This window comes from Chlamydotis macqueenii, chromosome 9 (assembly GCF_036417535.1).
Source record: "Chlamydotis macqueenii isolate bChlMac1 chromosome 9, bChlMac1.mat, whole genome shotgun sequence".
Lineage (NCBI taxonomy): Eukaryota > Metazoa > Chordata > Aves > Otidiformes > Otididae > Chlamydotis > Chlamydotis macqueenii.
In genome coordinates, this window is record NC_141564.1 from 21940194 (window position 1) to 21958252 (window position 18059).

Here is an 18059-nt window from a genome sequence, read left to right on the forward strand (position 1 = left end):
CTCTTTGCCAGCAGCTGTGGGGAACTTCTGCTCCCCACTATCTAATGACCCATTTTTCAAGACAGAAGGAAAATACCTTTGCTGTTCAGTGTCACTGAAAATACAAACTGGCCACCGAAGACCCAGGTACACAAAAAGGTAGTTCTGTACCTCCATTATAATGTTTGCATGACATTTATGCAGTGCCTTCCATAACATAAAAGCGTGTGTATTTTTATCACCACTATGATATCATTGGCATGTTCACTGAGGCCAATGCTTCCTTTTACCTTTGCTTCAACTAACTGATAGCCCAGCAATCTGCACAAGTAATTCAAGTTCTGCCAGTCTTGCACCAACTTCACTGCCATGTTTTTCCTGCTCACTGGCCTCCGAAGTTTCCCTCTAACGCTCTGGACAGCCTTGCCTAGCCCTGACAAACCTGGGCAGCCCCTGAGCTCTTGCAGCCCCCCTCAATTCCCAGCTCTTAATCTGAGAAGAACCACATTTGAGATGGTGCAGGTATCACCACACCAGCCCCCACTTTCATTAGTATATCCTTGTGATGGTTGTACTGCTAGAAATACACAAACAAATCCACACATACTCAATATGGACTAAATATGCTGCAGACCAAGCCAAACCAAGACTGCAGGAAAGCAGATTCTACTGGACAGAGCTGAGAATTTAACTTCACTCCAGGTTTTTTCAGTCACAACACAGAAAACAGTCCATCCAATTAACAAAATACAAATGTACAGTCCAATCCATTACACTCTTTATACTAGTTAAAGGGACAGGGAAGAGGTTCCATGTAACCAAAAATCATCTCCAGCTGCCTCTCCCCATTTTCTCTGTGCCCACAGCATTTTTTTTGCCAGCTGGAAGAACAGATCCAAGCAGGAGCCCTGGCCACAATGCTGACAGCACAGGGGAGGGCAGATGGCAGGTTCCCTCAGCAAGGAAGCAGAAATCTCATTCTTTTCTCTACCTACAGCCTTGTTACTGCTTTTAATCTGGCCCAAGAGGAAACTGTAGCCCAAAGACAGACAGGTATGTGACAGATGCTTTACCATGAAGAAGCCTCCAAAAAAGTAATTTCTTTGCCTACATATCTGGTACCTTAAAGGGAAATATTTGTCTTCTGTTTTCAGTGGAGGTTAAAGGCACTCACCTATAGTAAAGATGATAAAATTTCATGCTTCAAGGCTTAAGCTGATTGCTTAGCAAGGCTTTGCTATGTTCCAGGGACAATTCTTCCTCTTTCTGAAACGTTGCTGAGGCAGCTAGGTGTGTTATGGATTTCCACTCAGCTTCCCCCAGAGCTGGGCCTGCAATGATCCTGTTTCAACATTATCACTTTGTTAATGTAATATAAAGAAAGACTTAAAAGCAGCTGTAAACCTCCACTTCACTCCCTTAGCAAGGGAGCCTTAGGATCATCTAGTGCTTCACATAAGTATGGTCACGTAATAAGGTGACAGCCTCACGGCCAGGTCAGATCCAGCCTTGGGATCTGCAGCTGAAATGAGTTGTTTCTACCTGAGCGATCTCGAGGAACATGCAGGAAAGTATAGCCATATAGCCCTTACAATAGATAGAGATGTTATTCTAATGATAAAGTCGTTTCAAATATTCCAAAATGAGGTTTTTTGAAAGTTTTCTTTAATCAAAATCTTTCACTGTAAGACAAACAGAAATTTTGAAATGTGAGACTTTCCTGTGGAACTGAAATTCTGAGTTGCAGCACTACAAATAAGAATTAAAACAGTGACATATAAACCAGGTATATGAAAAAACACGATGAGGAATCTTAGACCAAAGCACTCTACTTGCACTGATTTGCTGAGTAACACCTAGGTGCTTTGCTGGAACATGCCTGGTGGCAATCCCCAGCATTTGGCTCAGCCAGTGAATGGCAGAAGAACAGGCACCATGCGCAGTACTGCAGCCCACGGCCGGAGTTTTACCAAAACTCCTGGGGAAATTCAGCATCAGGAAGGTGCTCTTCCCTTTTTAAGCCATGGTAACTTAATAAACCAGGTTGGCCAGGACAGCGTAAAGCACAAGAGTTGAGCTTCCAGAGATGCTGCCAACAAACCTCAAATCCACAGTTAATGATCTTGTGAAGGTGTACAGGTCTGGAGAATGCTGCTGCCACTGCTCCTGTTGCACTCCAGGACTGGCTTTCTGCAGTACAAACATTTTGTAGAACGCTAAAGAAGTACTGATTCTCTTAAAAATTAAGAATTGTCATAAAGGACACTATACTGTTGGAGGTAGCCCTATATAATTGGCGTAATTAATGAAAAAGCTTAAAATATATACAGTACATAAACAAGCAAAAGGTTAAGTATTTTGTCAACCAAAAAATGAGAGATCCAAAGCTAGATGTAGAGTGTTAATGCTACAGCATTATTGGAAATGAGCGTGGCATGTGTGTGCACGTGTATCCCCTGCCCTATTTATCAAATCCACCGCTTGGGGCATTGAAAGAGAGACGTCAGGTCTGAATAAATTAATTCATAGGTGCATTTTGGGCCAGCTGGACCATTGCTGTTGTTTGTGTAACACCATAGGCAAAAAGGGCATTGCACTGATAAACAGATCCTCACTCTGATCCCATGATGGTATAAATCACGATGAACTCATGAATTTGCAATGGTTTGCAACTGACACTAAAACATGAGGTCTGAATCTGGTGCAAGGACCACGAAGGAACGAACAAACCACAAGAGCCAAGATGTGATCTGTCCCACTGTGCAAGGTTAACTCTGCGCTGGCTGCCACAAACCGTGCTTTTTGTGCCTGCTTAATTGGGAGGCTTGGCAGGATGAGGCCGTTCACGGCCCGTGCCCCTGAAGCAGAGCATGGCAGTGCCCCACGCGTGCACTGGCAGGCTGCGGAGGTGGGCACAGATTGTCCCTTCCTTTCGAGTAGGAGAGCAGACCCAGCAATTTCTTCCTGTGCTCTTACAGCCAAATATCTTCATGGTAGGAACTAATGGCTGAAGTAGTAAAGCCCAAACCAACGGAAGCATTCAGGTGTCTCCTGGTGGGAATCAGGTACCTAAGCTGGGCATTATCTTGTGAAGGAAGATTTAAGTGGCCAGAGCATCTTTGGTGACAAAAAGCTCAATCTGAGCCATGCTCCTAGGAGGTGGAAAGCGCAGCCGTGGGGCTGCTCCCCTCTCCAGAACAGCTAAATCCCCTCTCCGCAGCTACAGCCCAATTACAATTATAATTACCTGTGACGAAAAACACGGCCTCCTTTGCTGCTCGTCAGAGAAATCAATGTTGAGAACTGCTACGTACCAGAAAGTCAGCTCTGCTTTCTCCGACTTGGAAAACGAGCACGGCTCTGCTGCGCTGGGGCTGGCGGGGAGTGACAGCACTGGTAATAACCATCTGCATCACTGGGAGAAGTGTACTTATAAATACCTCTGAAAACATCATCACTCCCATTGCTGCAATCAGTGAGGAATCAGAATTAAGGACTTTTTCAAGACACTTTTCCCTTCCTTTCATTTTTATACATTTTCAGAGCCGTTACAGACTCCTACTAGTCACACTGCTGGGGGGTATGGCAGGTCCACTGCCAGGTGTTTCCTTGACATGCCAAGTAACACAGGTCCTGAGTCCACAGGACCAATTAAAGTTTATCTCTAATTAAATGGTTCACTGAGTGAGCTTTAATAGGATGAAGGAGCCAGGAAGAATCAGAGGTTTTGCTGGGGAGCTGCTTCAGTCCAGTGCTACGCAAATGAACAGAACTTGGTTTTGTTTAAACGGGCGCTAATGACATTCCTTCCCACTGGTGTCATGACCCCACAGTTTTACTGTGGTAAAATTTCATCAAAACAGTTTTATACTCTCAGAACCTTTGAAGCAAATTATTTTCAGTATAAGTTTACACTTATTAGAGAAAAAAATTAACTGCAGAAAAGTAAGCATTAAAAGTAGCATAGATTTTCAAGTGTATTCGATGGTGAAAATGGTTGGAGTTTCACTCTCGTAGTGTCAGTGTGGAAACCCATAAACATTTTATCATCGCACAAAGAGATTTTAAGATCTGAAAACTTCAGAAAGAAATGTGACATAATCATTTTTGGAACGGAGAGATTTGAGTGGTTTTTTTCCTCTTATTTTCCCAGTTGTTCTTTTCAAAACAAACTTCATTAATTTTGCCTTACGACACTGAAACTGATGAAAAAAGCATTACATCAGAGACATAAGGAATATCTATAGAGGATTTCAAATGATGGGTCGGGGCACATGGACCATGTCTGGTAGAAATCTACAAGCTGAGTACATGGCTCTTGAAAAAATCTTTCATGAATTGGTACATTTATCTACAAAAATAGTTCTGTTATTAGTTATAGGTTAGGGAGAAATCCATGAAGAGGCTGGAAAAACACAGAATAAAGATCAACGCCTAAATGTTAACAACAACTACAGTGCTCCATAGTGCCCTGGGCTTCCTTTCACTTTTGTTTCTATTCTCTTCGACAGGAAGCAGCGAGACAAAGTTTGTTTACTTCAAAGGAGGTAGGACCTCCCTGAGCATTTGAAATGAAAACCCGCACAAACTCTGCAGCAGGCGGGAATCTTCCTCCAAATTACTTACTGCTTTTTAATTGATGCTTCACATGGCTCCCACAGATGAAATCTCTTTCTTAGGAATTTATGAGCCATGATAAACAAAGTAGGAGGCAGAATATGTTTTTGTAAGATTGTGCATGTGCTAAAATCTGCAAGAAATTCCTGTTCTGAAGCTGATGCAGACAGCTACCTTGCGTTAAGTAAAAGTGAGCAGGAGTCCCACTAGCCCTGCTCAGAAAGGGGCTGTGATGCCGCAAAGCAGAAGGAACCCAAAAAGTCATATTTACTTTGCGGAGAAGTCGTAGGAGGAGACCATGAGCTCACTTTCAATAAAATGTTAATCCTCCCCATCTGACATATGTGTTGGAATTACACAGATCTGAACTGTTGTGGCATACAAATTGATTGCTAGGAAGAGCCAGACAAATAAACTGCCTGCTGCCACGTTAAACAGGGATTCGGGAATCATTTTGCTTTATTATGACAGAAGAAAAAACAATTAATTTCCCCATAAATTGTTCAGTACAATGCAGTTATGTCTTCAAAAGATATTTTTGATAGTCAGGAGAGATGAAGAGACCTTCATTTTGATTTTGTCCTGTAGTTGTACTGACAACTCCCACCGTATTGGGCAGGGCCAAAATTTTGTACTGCCCCGCAGCACTAGCATGGAAGTGAACTAACTAAAGTCTCTGCACTTGGATTTGAAATCCCAATTTTCCATGGCTACACTGTCAGCAGAGCATACCTGTGCCACCTCTGCTGATTTGAAAGCACCTGCAGATAGTGATGAAGTTGCTTGTAATCCACAGTCTGTGTGAGGTGAAGGGGTCAAAACCCCGGTGAAAGTCAACGGACACATCCTAAATCACGCACGTGCCTTTGGAAATCTTCTATCTAGCCTCAACAGTTTGGGGAAAAGTTTGCAAGCAGGAGTCTTAGGGGTTTGAAAACCAACCAACCAAAACGAAAAGCAGGCACCTTTCTGCCGTGGGAGAAGCTACAGAGAAGGACAACCCAGCTTGGAGCCAAGAAACTCTGGGCCTCTCCTTACTCTTTACCACAGCCTTAGTCTCTCTCAAAGCACCCGATCGTTTCCACCATTCCCGAGTGGGGATGGCTCAGAAAGGTTGCTCAGAAATGCTCTGCAACTGAGAAACATCCCACCTTCAGTGGGGGCAGGACCCGCACCCGCCCCCCCACCCCAACCGCGGCCGCGGGCCGGGCCAGGCCGGGGCGGGCCTGGGCCGGGTCCCGCCCGAGGCAGGCGGGGAGGCGGGGAGCGGTGGCGGGGTGAGCAGCGGGCGGGCGGCCGGAGGCAGCACTTCGCCGCGGGACAGCGGCGGGTCACCCCCGGGCCGTTCCGCTCCTCCCCCGGCGGGAAAAGGCTCCGGAGCGCAGCGCTGCCTGGGCCCAGCCCTGCCCGGCCACGATGCTGTCCGCGGCCGGCCCCAGCCCCGGGCTAACCTGCGGGGCCGTGCTCGTCGCCGCCGTGCTGCTGCAGTCCGTCTGCGTGGCCGTCACCTTCCTCTACTTCACCAACGAGCTCAAACAGGTTGGTGGGGGCAGGCCGGCGGGGGGGACCCCGCTCTCTCCCTTTGTTTTCGGCCGAGAGAAGGGAGGGCAGGCAGGAGGCGGCCGCGCTGGCCGCCGCCATCCCGCGCTCCCCGGACAAAGAGCTGCGCCCTCCCCCGCGTCTGGGCTTCTCTTGGCAGTGCACGCAGGGACGGCGTTCAAGGGGAGAACAATGGAAAACTTTTTTTTTTTTTAAGTAACAAATGTGCTTTTCATAAGAGCGCCAAACTCGCTATCTGATGGGAGCGCTGCCACTCCAGCCCCTGTCAGCTGGATGGGTGTACAGACCACAGGGAAAACGGACTGAGGTGCCCTTTAAATGCCTCCTCCAGGAAAATACCTAGTTTTAAGACCGTGACTAATCCCCAGGGAACTTCACCCAGACAGCAAACACCGCTGAATTCCCCCCAATGACTTGTAAAATATCCATTGCATAGTCTAGGTGCTTTCGCTTCCTTGCAGCCACCCTTCAAGCCTGATGGCTGCTGCTTAACTCTTTCCCTCTTCCTGCAAAAGATCGTTTGCATTCCAAGAAAATTGTATTTAGGTGGTAGTCCCATCAGCCTTTATGTGTGTGGTCCTGCTTTTCCTGGGTTTTCCTGAGTGTCTTTCCCCAAATTTCCTGTCCTGCTGTAAGTTGTGTCAGTGTGTTGCTCTCCCTGGCACTAAGGTAAACCTCACTGCAGGTAAGGGTTCTGTAGTCACACAGCTTTAGAAAAGATTGCATAAATGTCAAATGCTATGTTACCTGTGCAGTTATTCAACATCAAATTTAATAGGTGGAGTCTTCTGAGATGTCAGAGTCTGCAAAGCCAATGCTAAAGGGTATACACTATTCTGCAGTATAAGCCAATGCTTATATTTTGGAAATTTATGCAGCAGATTTTCCTGCTAAGTTAGTAACTGTGGCTGTCTTATATTTGCTGGAATGGGGGAGTCACAGAGATGTGTTGATTTTATGAAATCAAGTTGGATAACACTGATAAGAAAAAAATATAAATACATTCTCTTCATGCATACAGTTTGGAGGCCTTTGCTAACAGACTTCCCAATCTAAGTAATTAGTAACCACACTTATCTTTCCCTTCCTTCTATTCAAATACGTACACCTGGGACACAACCACATCTAGTGATACGTGCCCAAAATACAGCTCACTGTTTCTGAAGAATAACAAGCCTGCATTTGGTGTGAAAAGCTGAGTCTGCCCACTCTGAAGTTCTGCTGGGCTACCAAGTCAGGTTGCTGGCTCTGGAGGGGGTACCTTAAGCACATCTTTTTGCATGTGCCATCTGGTGCACAGTAAACAAGAAGAAAGCTGATCTAGAAACACAGTCTGCTACCCCACGTCCACACGGTGCGTGTGGAATAAATCTCAAAAGATAAACTGCAAAATTTATCTACCCATTTTTCTTCCCTTTGTGGTTCACAATATCTGTATTCTACACCTTAACCAAGTTACTATGGCTGCACAGACTGCAGATATTTTCATTTTTACAAAAAGGGGTTTACTAGCAGGGGTTTTTCTCTACAGCTCTAGTAATTTGAGCAGGACTACGAATATGACCATTTGTTTTAACAGTTTTACTATTGGAGGAAGTGCTGAGACGTGAGCACAATAAAGTTCATTGTGGCTCAGGAAAAGTTCATTGTGCTGCAAAGAAAACATCCTCAGACTTCCTTCTGTTTTGAAAACACTACTCCTAGAATAGGAGAGAAGCTCTACAAGATAGCAGGACTTGTGTCCTCAAAGACTTCAGTGCTACAGATAAACCTCACTTGAGTAAGTCTTACAACACCCCTATGCCTTGCTTTCTCCACGCTTAAAACAGAAATAGCAATCCTTCAGAACCACAGGGCTCTGACACAAGGTTGCATTCCCAGAGGATTTAAAAATGCAAGCAAAATACTGTTCCAGTGCCAGGATAGTAAAGCTGTTAGGGGGAAAAGTGTGCAGGTAAGGAAAAGGCAGAAGTGCAGGGCTGTTTGCTTCCTGATCGGAGGGCAAAGCTCAGAGGTGAGCTGCAGCAGATCTGGTAAGAGAATAAATTAATATCTCATCTGCTCATTTTTTTTTTAAACTCAGTACAGTTAAATCTGTCAGAGCCATTAGTTTTAAGTGCAGTTTTACCTTAATAAGCACATAATTTTAATCACCAAGTGGGTTTTGAAACAAATCTGATGTAAGAATATCACTGTACTTCTCAGCTTCGATGCCTACAAACTACAAAATCCGTTCGGGTACTGGGTGAAGCTCAATGGAGCCTGCTGCTGCAGACTGAAGGTGCTGTTCAATCCGGCAGGATTTGCAGGGCGGTATGGGTGAATTCTAATCCTCCTGGAGCTTAAATCTCTCCCGAAACGCCTTTTGTTTTCTAACAGGCAGGAAAAGCATGGAGTGTGAAGGAGATCACTCCATTTGTTGCTTTCAGTACTCCAGTCTCAAGGAAAGACAAAACTGGTACTTGTAGAATAAAGGTATCTATTTAGCAAACCAAATCACACTTCTTTAACATAAGAGCAGCGACGTTTAAACGTCACAACCACAAGTCCATCGGAATGCTTTGCATGTTTAATGCTGATTGCTGTTGCTTCCAAGTTCCTGTAGCCCTTTACTGGCACGCCAGGCCTTAGCAGACTTCAGAGCTGATGCAGCAGCGACGGAGTCCAAGCGAACAGGAGCTGATCTCTGCTGGCGTGTGCTGGAGGCAGCACAAGTTCTGTGCTCTTACGTTAAACAACAGCGCCAGCTGGAGTTGTGCATGTTGGGAAGAGCTTTCCGCTATGATATCAACTCTCCCAGTCAGATTCCCGTGGAATCACCAGGAATTTTGCCACTCCCTTCGAAACTAGTTTCTTTTTGTTGGAAGAAAACATGCTTTCTGCGTGACTAGAGGGTATAGGCATAGGCCCAGGTCACAAGCATTCAGCATTATAATTTCATTTGGACCCCAGTGTCATTTCTGTTGTCTGGACTTTGCTCTGGGGTCAAATACAGAGAGACCCCAAACTGGTACGGATATATATTAGCAAGAGTCTGGATTGTAAGTGGCATTGGCTGAAAAGACAGAATAGAAGATACTTCTAAGGTCTGGTGTTTTATTTCATCCTTAATAATTTGTGAAGAAAAATCCCTTGTGCAAAAGAAATATTTTTAATGCAGAACTTGAGAAGCTAAAGAATTCACAACAGTAGTGATTTGGGTATTGAATTTTCACAAAGCTGCCTTTTTAGGTGAGTCTTAGATACCAAATTTCTGTCCGTGGAGATAATAAAAGTATATTTTTGCATATTGGGTATGCCATCATAATTAAATAAATATGTGAAATCAGGATTAATTACTCATGCTGTCTCTATAGTCATAGATCATCATTCATGTTCTTAAGCGTAGTGAATTTAGTCACATACCGTGGCTGAGCATCTGCAAGCACATCACAGGTGAAAAATCTTGGCTTTCCCTTCTGCTGCAGCTCCGGGAAACGTACTCCAAGAGCGGCATTGGTTGTCTCACCGGGGAGGAAATCGGAAATATCGTCCAAAACTTGGATCTAATTGAAAGTGAAGACAGAGCGGCTGATCCCTGCTGGCAAGTAAAATGGCACCTGGCAAAGTTAATTAAAAAGGTATTTGGGAACCGACACGCTGAAACAGTGGCACTTGGTGATATTACAATTTAAAGAATCCTAATAGCAGAATAAAGGGGGGCTCTCAGATTGTTTTATTGCAGAGCAATAGTCAAGCAACAGCTTTAGCTGCAGACTGCTTGCACTGAAGCGAAAAAAAAATCCTGCCAGTGGTTTCACAAGATGCAGGAAATAATAAAGCAAAGACAATCAGCTTTTACTAAGCTAATTTCAGTGACAGGTTGGCTTATCTGAAATACCTCAGGGTTGAAGTGCTTGACTCAGGCTTGTTTTCCACCTGACCATACAGACCATAGTGCTAGCAAAGGTGTTGCTGCCTCTTTGGAAACACAGGGAGACTGGCATGAGAAAATGAGATGAAATGTAACACTGGGAGAGGTAAAAAGATCCCTGAGGAGGGATCTGTGAGCTGTGTAATGTGTTAGCAAGAGAGCACGCAGCATCGGGCACAGCACCTTCCCAGCTGAGCATTCAGAGGACACCATCTCCTGCATGACGTACACACAATACATACAATTTTGACTACAGAGAAGAAAATAAGCCTGTCTGAAAAGTGAGAAAGGCTAAAATCTTCTGGAACGGTTTTCAAAATCCCACCTCCAGCACATAAAAAAAGCTGATCCATAAAAATTCACTTCTGGCTGAAACTTACCTGGCAAATCTTGCAGCCCAAAATAGATCCTCCATTTGTATTCGGAGATCTTGGCTCCTTTGGTGGAAGTTCTGCCTGTGAAGTCCCTGAACATCTGCATAAAGAAAACATTGTTTTATTTGGTGGACATTTACACATCTAGTGTACTTGCTAGCCTCCTAATTGCTTAAAAAAAGATAGCCTGGGTGCCAGAAATAATAATAAATGATAATTATAATAATAATAATGATGGATTGGATCAATAGAAATGTGGCAGGGCAGAACCCATCAGTAAGTGGCAATACAGGGCCCATGTTGGCCACCCAGGTAAATCATCTCAAACCATCAGCTTGCTGCAGCTGCACCACCGTCAGTAACAAACCAGTTCATTTCATCAGTCAGCAAACAGTTATAAAGAAGGGGAATGGCACAAAGTAAGAAACGCTGGCTTAAGCGCTTCAATAGATAAATAGGTAGAGGTATAAAAATAAATTAATTTTAATTTCTCAGAGCTAAGATCCCACAGAAGTGCTCACTACCAAGTATTCTGCCAATGGAAGCTGGTACTTGTACACTGTATCTCTTATTTGAGAAAAGCACAGGGGTCAAATTTTACAATAGACTTAAAGCCCAGATGGCTGAGCTCTCTTGAAAATGTTTTCCCATGTATTTTGTTACATAAAAGATATAAATGTAGAAATACTTCATTACAACAAATTAATAGGCTGTTTTTATTTGCTTGTTGATCAAATCCAGCATACCCTTTATTTTAGTTTATTTAGTTTGAGAAATGAATGTCTTTTTCCTACACCTGTCAGTTTCTGCTGACAAACTAATTAATTTTCTTTGTGTTTGTTGGCAGATGATGTCAAGAAGCTACGAGGAAAACATATCTGCAGTCAACGGTATTATAATAATTTTATTATCTCTGGTGAAAAGGAGCTGCTAGTGGCACTCAAAGAATTTTTTAAAAGTGAAGAAAACACTCAGATCTTGTACTGGCAGCAAGTCGTTGAAAAATGATTACTTATTATTGGGAGGCAAATTTTCAGGAGCCAGAAATAGGGTCAAGTAGTTAGAGGAAGGTAACTCAGGTGGATGCAGAGGACTTGGCTTCTAGACCTCAGTCCCACAGGGTTACGGGGACATTTAAACAGTCTGCTCTCCTGGGACCCAGCAGCACTGAACTGCTGTATGCATAGATCGATTAAGGAATAGCTCTGCTGAAGCTCATGCAGCTCTAAACTTGTTGAGTGAAAGCATAATGACCTCCAAGTGGAAATTGGAATCACGAATACTGAACCTTAACAGATACTGATCATGAATATGAAAATTTGGTACTATGGGTTATCTTAAGTTGTCTATTGGCAATTTTGGGGTGGGGGAAGGAGAAAAAGGAGAACAGAAAGGCATATAAAGACATTTTAAGGAGAGCAAGAACGAAAGAGAAATTTGAGCCTCATTAGCCAATAAATAGCATTCTGTCTATGACTTAGCCAATTTAAAAAAATGATATACATATTCCTTAAAATCAGGTCAGATGGGACAGATGTGCTTACCAGCTGGTGCATGTGCTTCTTACATCCTTCCTTCTAATGTGAGGTTCCGTTTTTGGTCTTTCCTTAGCGGAAAGAGGCCTGACCCTCTCACGCACTGACGAGCAGCAACCACGCAGTCCCATCAACAGGATCGCAGCACACCTGACAGGCAACAGCAATAGGAAGAATTCCCTGTCACCACACAGTAAGGAAGAACCTTTAAAAACACTTACAGATCTCAGAAATTACTCTCTTACTGCTAGGCTCGTGCTTGCATACATTTTTTAATACTTGCATTGAGTTAACAGTCCCAGACAATGTTTTTTTCAGTTATTTGTCACAGAACAGGGAGGGAAGCCCATTGCCTCTGGGTACCTTCCTAACTTTTCTTCTGGAACCTTCGTTAGGGGAAAAAAAATAATATCCTTCTTCCTCATGTTAAGTTTTCCTCTTTTCTTTCCGTTCGTTTCCTTCGGTTGGTTGTGTGAGTCCCAGCTGCTATGGTGACAGACCTATTAGACATGTGAGACAGAGACAGGAGAGACTTGACATTCAGGCCATATTAATGAAAGGCTTGGTAGGGTTTCTGCAGCTTTGGAGGGTACCAGACACAAATGGATTTTTAACTTTGTTACTAAGTAACAACATGATGGTTTTTTCTCTTATTTGGGAGCACAAAAATAAAAAATAGAGGTGGTTCTTGTGAATTCCCACATAGACCTAAACAGCTTCCTTCTGGACCTTCAGATTTTTTTTGAGAATGGCCCTAATAGCTGCTGGGAAGAACAGGTTTCCTTACTTCGTTGTTAAAAACCTGACTCCCTGACTAGCAGACACCTGGCTTCACTACCTGGCTTTTAATTTAACATGTTCTCTCTTTTGTTTCTCAAGTAGATTCCTCAACCAGAAGAGGGAACGGACAAAAAATAAACAACTGGGAATCGTCAAGGAAAGGCCACTCTTTCCTTTACAACGTGGAGCTGAGAAATGGCGAGTTAGTGATACCCCAAACAGGCTTTTATTACATCTACTCACAAACTTATTTTCGTTTCCGTGAAAATGAGAACGAGGATTCGGATCTGTTGGCACAAATCAGGAATCCCAAACAGCTTGTCCAATATGTTTACAAACTGACTAATTACCCAGAGCCCATTTTGCTCATGAAAAGTGCAAGAACAAGCTGCTGGTCTAAAAAGGCAGAATACGGACTTTACTCCATCTACCAGGGTGGTGTGTTTCAGCTGAAAAGAGAGGACAGGATTTTTGTCTCAGTCAGTAATGGTGACATAGTTGACATGGACAAAGAAGCAAGTTTTTTTGGAGCCTTTATGATTGGTTAAAAGATTAAAATCATGCCCCAGAGGAGCCAGTTTTCCTAGTCAGGACCAGCTTAAAATTCTCTAAAATAGGGGATAATAAGCAAACACTGTAGCAATACCAACAATACCAGACTCCCCTTTCTCAGCTCACTCAGCGCAAGGTCCGACCGTACCGAATACTCTCCCACCAGCCGGGAAGGAGCAGCAGTAGCTGGCTGCAGCTGCGGATGGCGATGCTTTGTGCAGGCACGAGCACCACGGCTCGCTGCCCAGCCAGGCTGGGGATGTGCGAGGCTTTCGCATGCTGCATTTGATACCTTCAGCCAGAACCCCAGGCAGGTAAGCACTCACCACCACCTCCGCAGAGATCCTCCACACCAGCTCAGCCACGGCACGTGGAATGGAGGATGAGGAGAGCCACATAGCTGCTGCTCTGGGTCCAGTTACTCAAGGCTGAGACTGAAGATCAGATTTTATTCGTGGTCTCCATTGGGACCCCATCTTGCATATCTCAGCTCCTGTAAAGAGCCTTTGCAAGTACTGCTTCCCTGGTGCCTGTGGAATTACTCTGGAAGTTTTTGTTTGAACCTGAGTTTTACACAAGTTGAAAGGCCCTCAGAAACTCAAACTGCACATCTTCATCTCATCTAACAAAGCACTTAAGCACCTGATTAATTTTAAGCACATGAGCAGTCTGACTAAATTGGGATATTTACATGCTTGAAATTAAATATGTGCTTAAGTGTTTTTCAGGATCATGGCTTGAGTAAACACATTAGTCTGTCTTAATCAGGATATTGTACATAAAAACAGCTGCTGAAATGGCACAGGAGAGGTTTTGAAATCAATGAGTATTTTGATCAGCACATTATGATAGTGCCTATTTACTTAATTGCTGTGCCGCAAGGTTTCACCAGGTTTCCAATAGGTTCAGTAGTGTAGTTGCTATTACACTTGTTGACAGCAAGTACTTGATCCAGAAAAAAAACGTGTTTTTCTGTAAATATTGCAGTCCATTAGACATTTGCCACAAATTAAGTATAACATGGTTCTTCCATGTTTATTTGTACTGGCTTGTATTTGGTAGGATGTAATGCAGAATAGCACACCCAGATGACTAATATTTTAAGGAAAACAGACACAACTATCCATACTTAAACAAGAGCTGCAATTTAGGTAATGCTGTTTTGATTTTTATTTTATTTTTACTAATGGGTGGGAAATTTTCATAATTTTTTTAAAACCATATTTTAAAAAAAAACCTGGGCACTGTATTTTTTAGCTTTATGAGTAGAACTGTTTTATATTAAAAAAAAGGAAAAAATAGATTTGCAAGTGTAAGCTGTGTGGGCTAGATCCACAGCAAAAGTCAGGTGCATAAATCAGCACGGCCACAGCATTGTCAGTGGAGTTATACCTGTTTGCACCATCAATGCATTTTTGGCTGGGTTCAGAGAAAACAGTGGGAAAAAGAAGGTGAAAGTGGAAGAAAATTGGAGGGAAATTAAGACGTTTGTTCAGCAAATGTTACTTTATATCAGTAGAATGATGCCAAGAGAAAATCTATTTTTTGTCTGTTTTTTTAAAATACACTAAGGTTGCCGTGGGAACCTTCACATTCACCTCCACATCCTGGTAAATAAATCACTGTACAGCCCTTGCATATGAGCCTCATGAGTAAACAGGCATCATTCATCTTACTACCTTGTCAACAAGAGGAAATGAATAGACAGAAGCCCCTGCATTTATTTTGTCATTCAGAAAAGCAGTTACCTTGGCTGGCTTAAATATCTGTGTTTGAGCAACAAGAGAATTGCAGGAATGCCCTGCTTTTGTCAGATTGGGGCAAAAAACCACACCAGCATAAGCCTAAAATGATGAAGTTTAATGTTGTTCTGCTGTTGTAACATAGCGTCACATATACTGTTTTTAGTGGTAATCAAATATGTGAAATTTTTCATTGTTTACTGGAACGCTTTGGTTTGCCTCTTTCCCAAATCATTTTTTTTCAATGGAGAACAGAAAATATTTCTACAGTTTTCTTTCTGATTTCAGAATTTAATTCAGAATTTTCTGTCTACCAGAAAAGGCTAGGGAGAGCAAAACCATCCCCTGCATGTCTGGATGTCTGCTATATTGGAGAAATGACTTTTGTAAGTTCTTGCAAATGGACAGGCTTTTGATCTCAGCACAGAACTGACCCGTGTTATTGGGTTGGGGGGGGGGGGGTGTTTAGCAATTTTAAAAGTTTAGGGTTTTTTTTTAAGAAATGTTATTTTAGGTCCTTATTTGAAAGAAAAATTATTTGAACTGTGAAGAAGTATTTCAGATTTACTGGTGGCAGCTTAGAGTCAGAAACCCTCCCTATGGGCAAGAACCAATTTGTGTAATGTAGGAGTCGTGGCTGCTAGAAAGGACTGGAAGGAAACTGGGGGGGACTCCACAAACTTGCAGCTGATGCTAAGATAAACTGCCTATGACACACGGAGTGTTTTGCTCCATGGTCTCTCCTCAACTCTGTATAACACCATGCCTGCTGTCGCTTGGGGAATGCTCCATGGCATGATCTTCCTTTTTAATCTAAGTGTACATATTCTTGATCTCTGCATATTGCAACAGGGATCACACCAAATAAGCATATTTTATTTCTGAATAATCCAAAGGCATGCTTGCCAGATATTGTCTCGGGGGGGAGATTATCAAGCAATATCAGACAGGACGCATTTGAAGATGAATGGAAAGATGGCAACTCCTGTTTCATAGAATCACAGAATACTTTGGGTTGAAAGGGACCTTTAAAGGTGAGTTGTACCTTTCATCTCACTTTATGTTGAATGGCGAATGTAGCAAATTTTTATTTTTGGATGTAGGTCGTGGTAACGTGTAAATATTGTCATTTTTCTACATGCATTTTATATAAAACATTTTTACTAAATAGTTATTTAGTCTTGCAGTGATTATTGATGTCATCTTATGGCTTCCAAAACAACAGCCCAGTCCCAAGTAATTTCTCTGGCATTGGTTGCTATCAGTTATAATCCATTAAATGGCACAAATGGTTGCAATGCAAAGGACATGATGCAAGCCACTGAGCCATGTTGTGTAATGCCATATAACTGCCTTCCAGACCTGAGCTGGTGAACAGCACCTGGAAGCAGTACACTGAAGAAAACACTGAAAACAACGTCCTGACCAGAGACTGTGAAACCCGGAGCACTTCCCTTGAGGTCCTTCTCATGTTTCTGGGCTTTGGCAATTACTGAAGCACTGGGAAACCTCTTTTGTATGGAAACATCTAATTCTGACCCGTCACCAAACTACAGTAGAAGATACATTGAATTCCAAGGGACAGGGGTCGTTTACACAGATGTTGTAAAGCAGCAGTAAACTGGAGATCCCCTAATGTTGAAAACCAATGCACTCCCTGCCCCAAAAGCAAACACAGGATATTGTTTGACCTCTCCGCTCCACTTCCAAAATTTGCCCCACCGAAGAAAGGTATGAAACCCAAGTGAGCCTTGGAAACTCGACAAGACGTGAAGGCATCATCTAACCTGACCCCAGCCCTGAGATGGGAGAGGGGGTGGTTTCATCCTGCACGTGCAGAGCAGGGCTACAGCAGAGCAGCAGCAATGTGCCACAGCGGGGAAGCCGTTTGCTCCTGCGGCACAAACCCCCGGGAAAATTGTCTCCACCTTAGGCACCCCCAAGGGCTGTTTCACCTCTGTCTTTCCTTTTGACGTCACCTTCTCTTAGCAATTCCCAGTATTCTCTTACTCTCACTGTACTGGGCTCCGGCAGACCCCCACACTGCTGTTTTACGCGCTGCACATCTACGCGATTAACAAAAGGATGCTTGCCTCCCTAATAGACTCATCATCTAAATAATGTTTAGCCCAGTGTTTGTGTTAGGCGTTATTCAGAACAGATGGGCATGCCTCAAGCCTCAGCAACCAGGTCTGCGCGTGCGGCTCCCCCATCCACACTGGGGGCAGCTGGAACCACTATGCCATTGCCGGGGAGAAGCAGCCCCTGCGACTGCAGCCCCAAATTGCAAGGATGCCCACGGGTTTTAAAAAGAAATTAATCTTTTCGTAGAGACTGCTTTTATTTCAGTGGAGAGTTCTTTATTTTCTGGTGTTTCCATGGGAAAGAAGACATGCCAACTAACTAGATTTTATTGTACCTTTCATCACTTCATGGAAATGGACTTCTCTATTTTTTGCCTCTCTTTGCCTTAGTAAATGCAGTTATTACTGTTTGTATTGCAGCAGTACTCACTGCTCAGGCAGGATCAGGGATGCATTTGCTGTACTCCCTGCAAACAGTTAAAAAACCTGAGTCAGACACTCCGATTTTGAGATTCATAAGTTTAGTTTTCAGATTACATCTAAATATTAGGGGCTAAGAAAAGACTGAATGTACTGATCAATATAACATAAATAAGTACGCTGAGACAAGATCTCATTCATCCCTCCAAGGCACCTTGTGCCATTCAGTAGCAGAAACGGAAGATAGATTAGGATATCGTTGGGTCTGAGACAATTTTTCACAGATTGGAGGGGTTTTTTTTTAGTTATGTGAAAGTTTCTAGGAATTTTCACCAGAATCATCAAAAATTTGTTTCTCCATGACTTTTTTTTCTGTATTAACAAACTGAAACTGCATGCTATGTCACATGTTAAAAATAATTAATTTTCCTCTGATTACCAGGATACCACAGTTTTAACTACCTGACCGCCACATCACCGCTGCTTTGTAATACCACCCCTTT

General features: G+C 43.2%; 1 protein-coding gene across 2 annotated transcripts; it reads left to right on the forward strand.

Annotated features, from left to right (window-relative positions):
* The first annotated feature begins 5896 nt into the window (after positions 1 to 5896).
* On the forward strand, positions 5897 to 16222 carry TNFSF10 (TNF superfamily member 10). 2 transcript variants are annotated; one of them, XM_086754931.1, is made up of 5 exons: positions 5897 to 6135; positions 9624 to 9776; positions 11291 to 11333; positions 12055 to 12171; positions 12861 to 16222. In XM_086754931.1, the coding sequence occupies exons 1-5, from the start codon at positions 6013 to 6015 to the stop codon at positions 13304 to 13306; spliced, it is 882 nt and encodes a 293-aa protein (XP_086611057.1). In that variant the 5' UTR covers positions 5897 to 6012; the 3' UTR covers positions 13307 to 16222. The 2 variants fall into 2 exon arrangements, with proteins under 2 accessions (XP_086611057.1, XP_086611056.1); XM_086754930.1 differs by having other exon boundaries at positions 5900 to 6135; positions 12858 to 16222.
* Positions 16223 to 18059: the final 1837 nt, after the last annotated feature.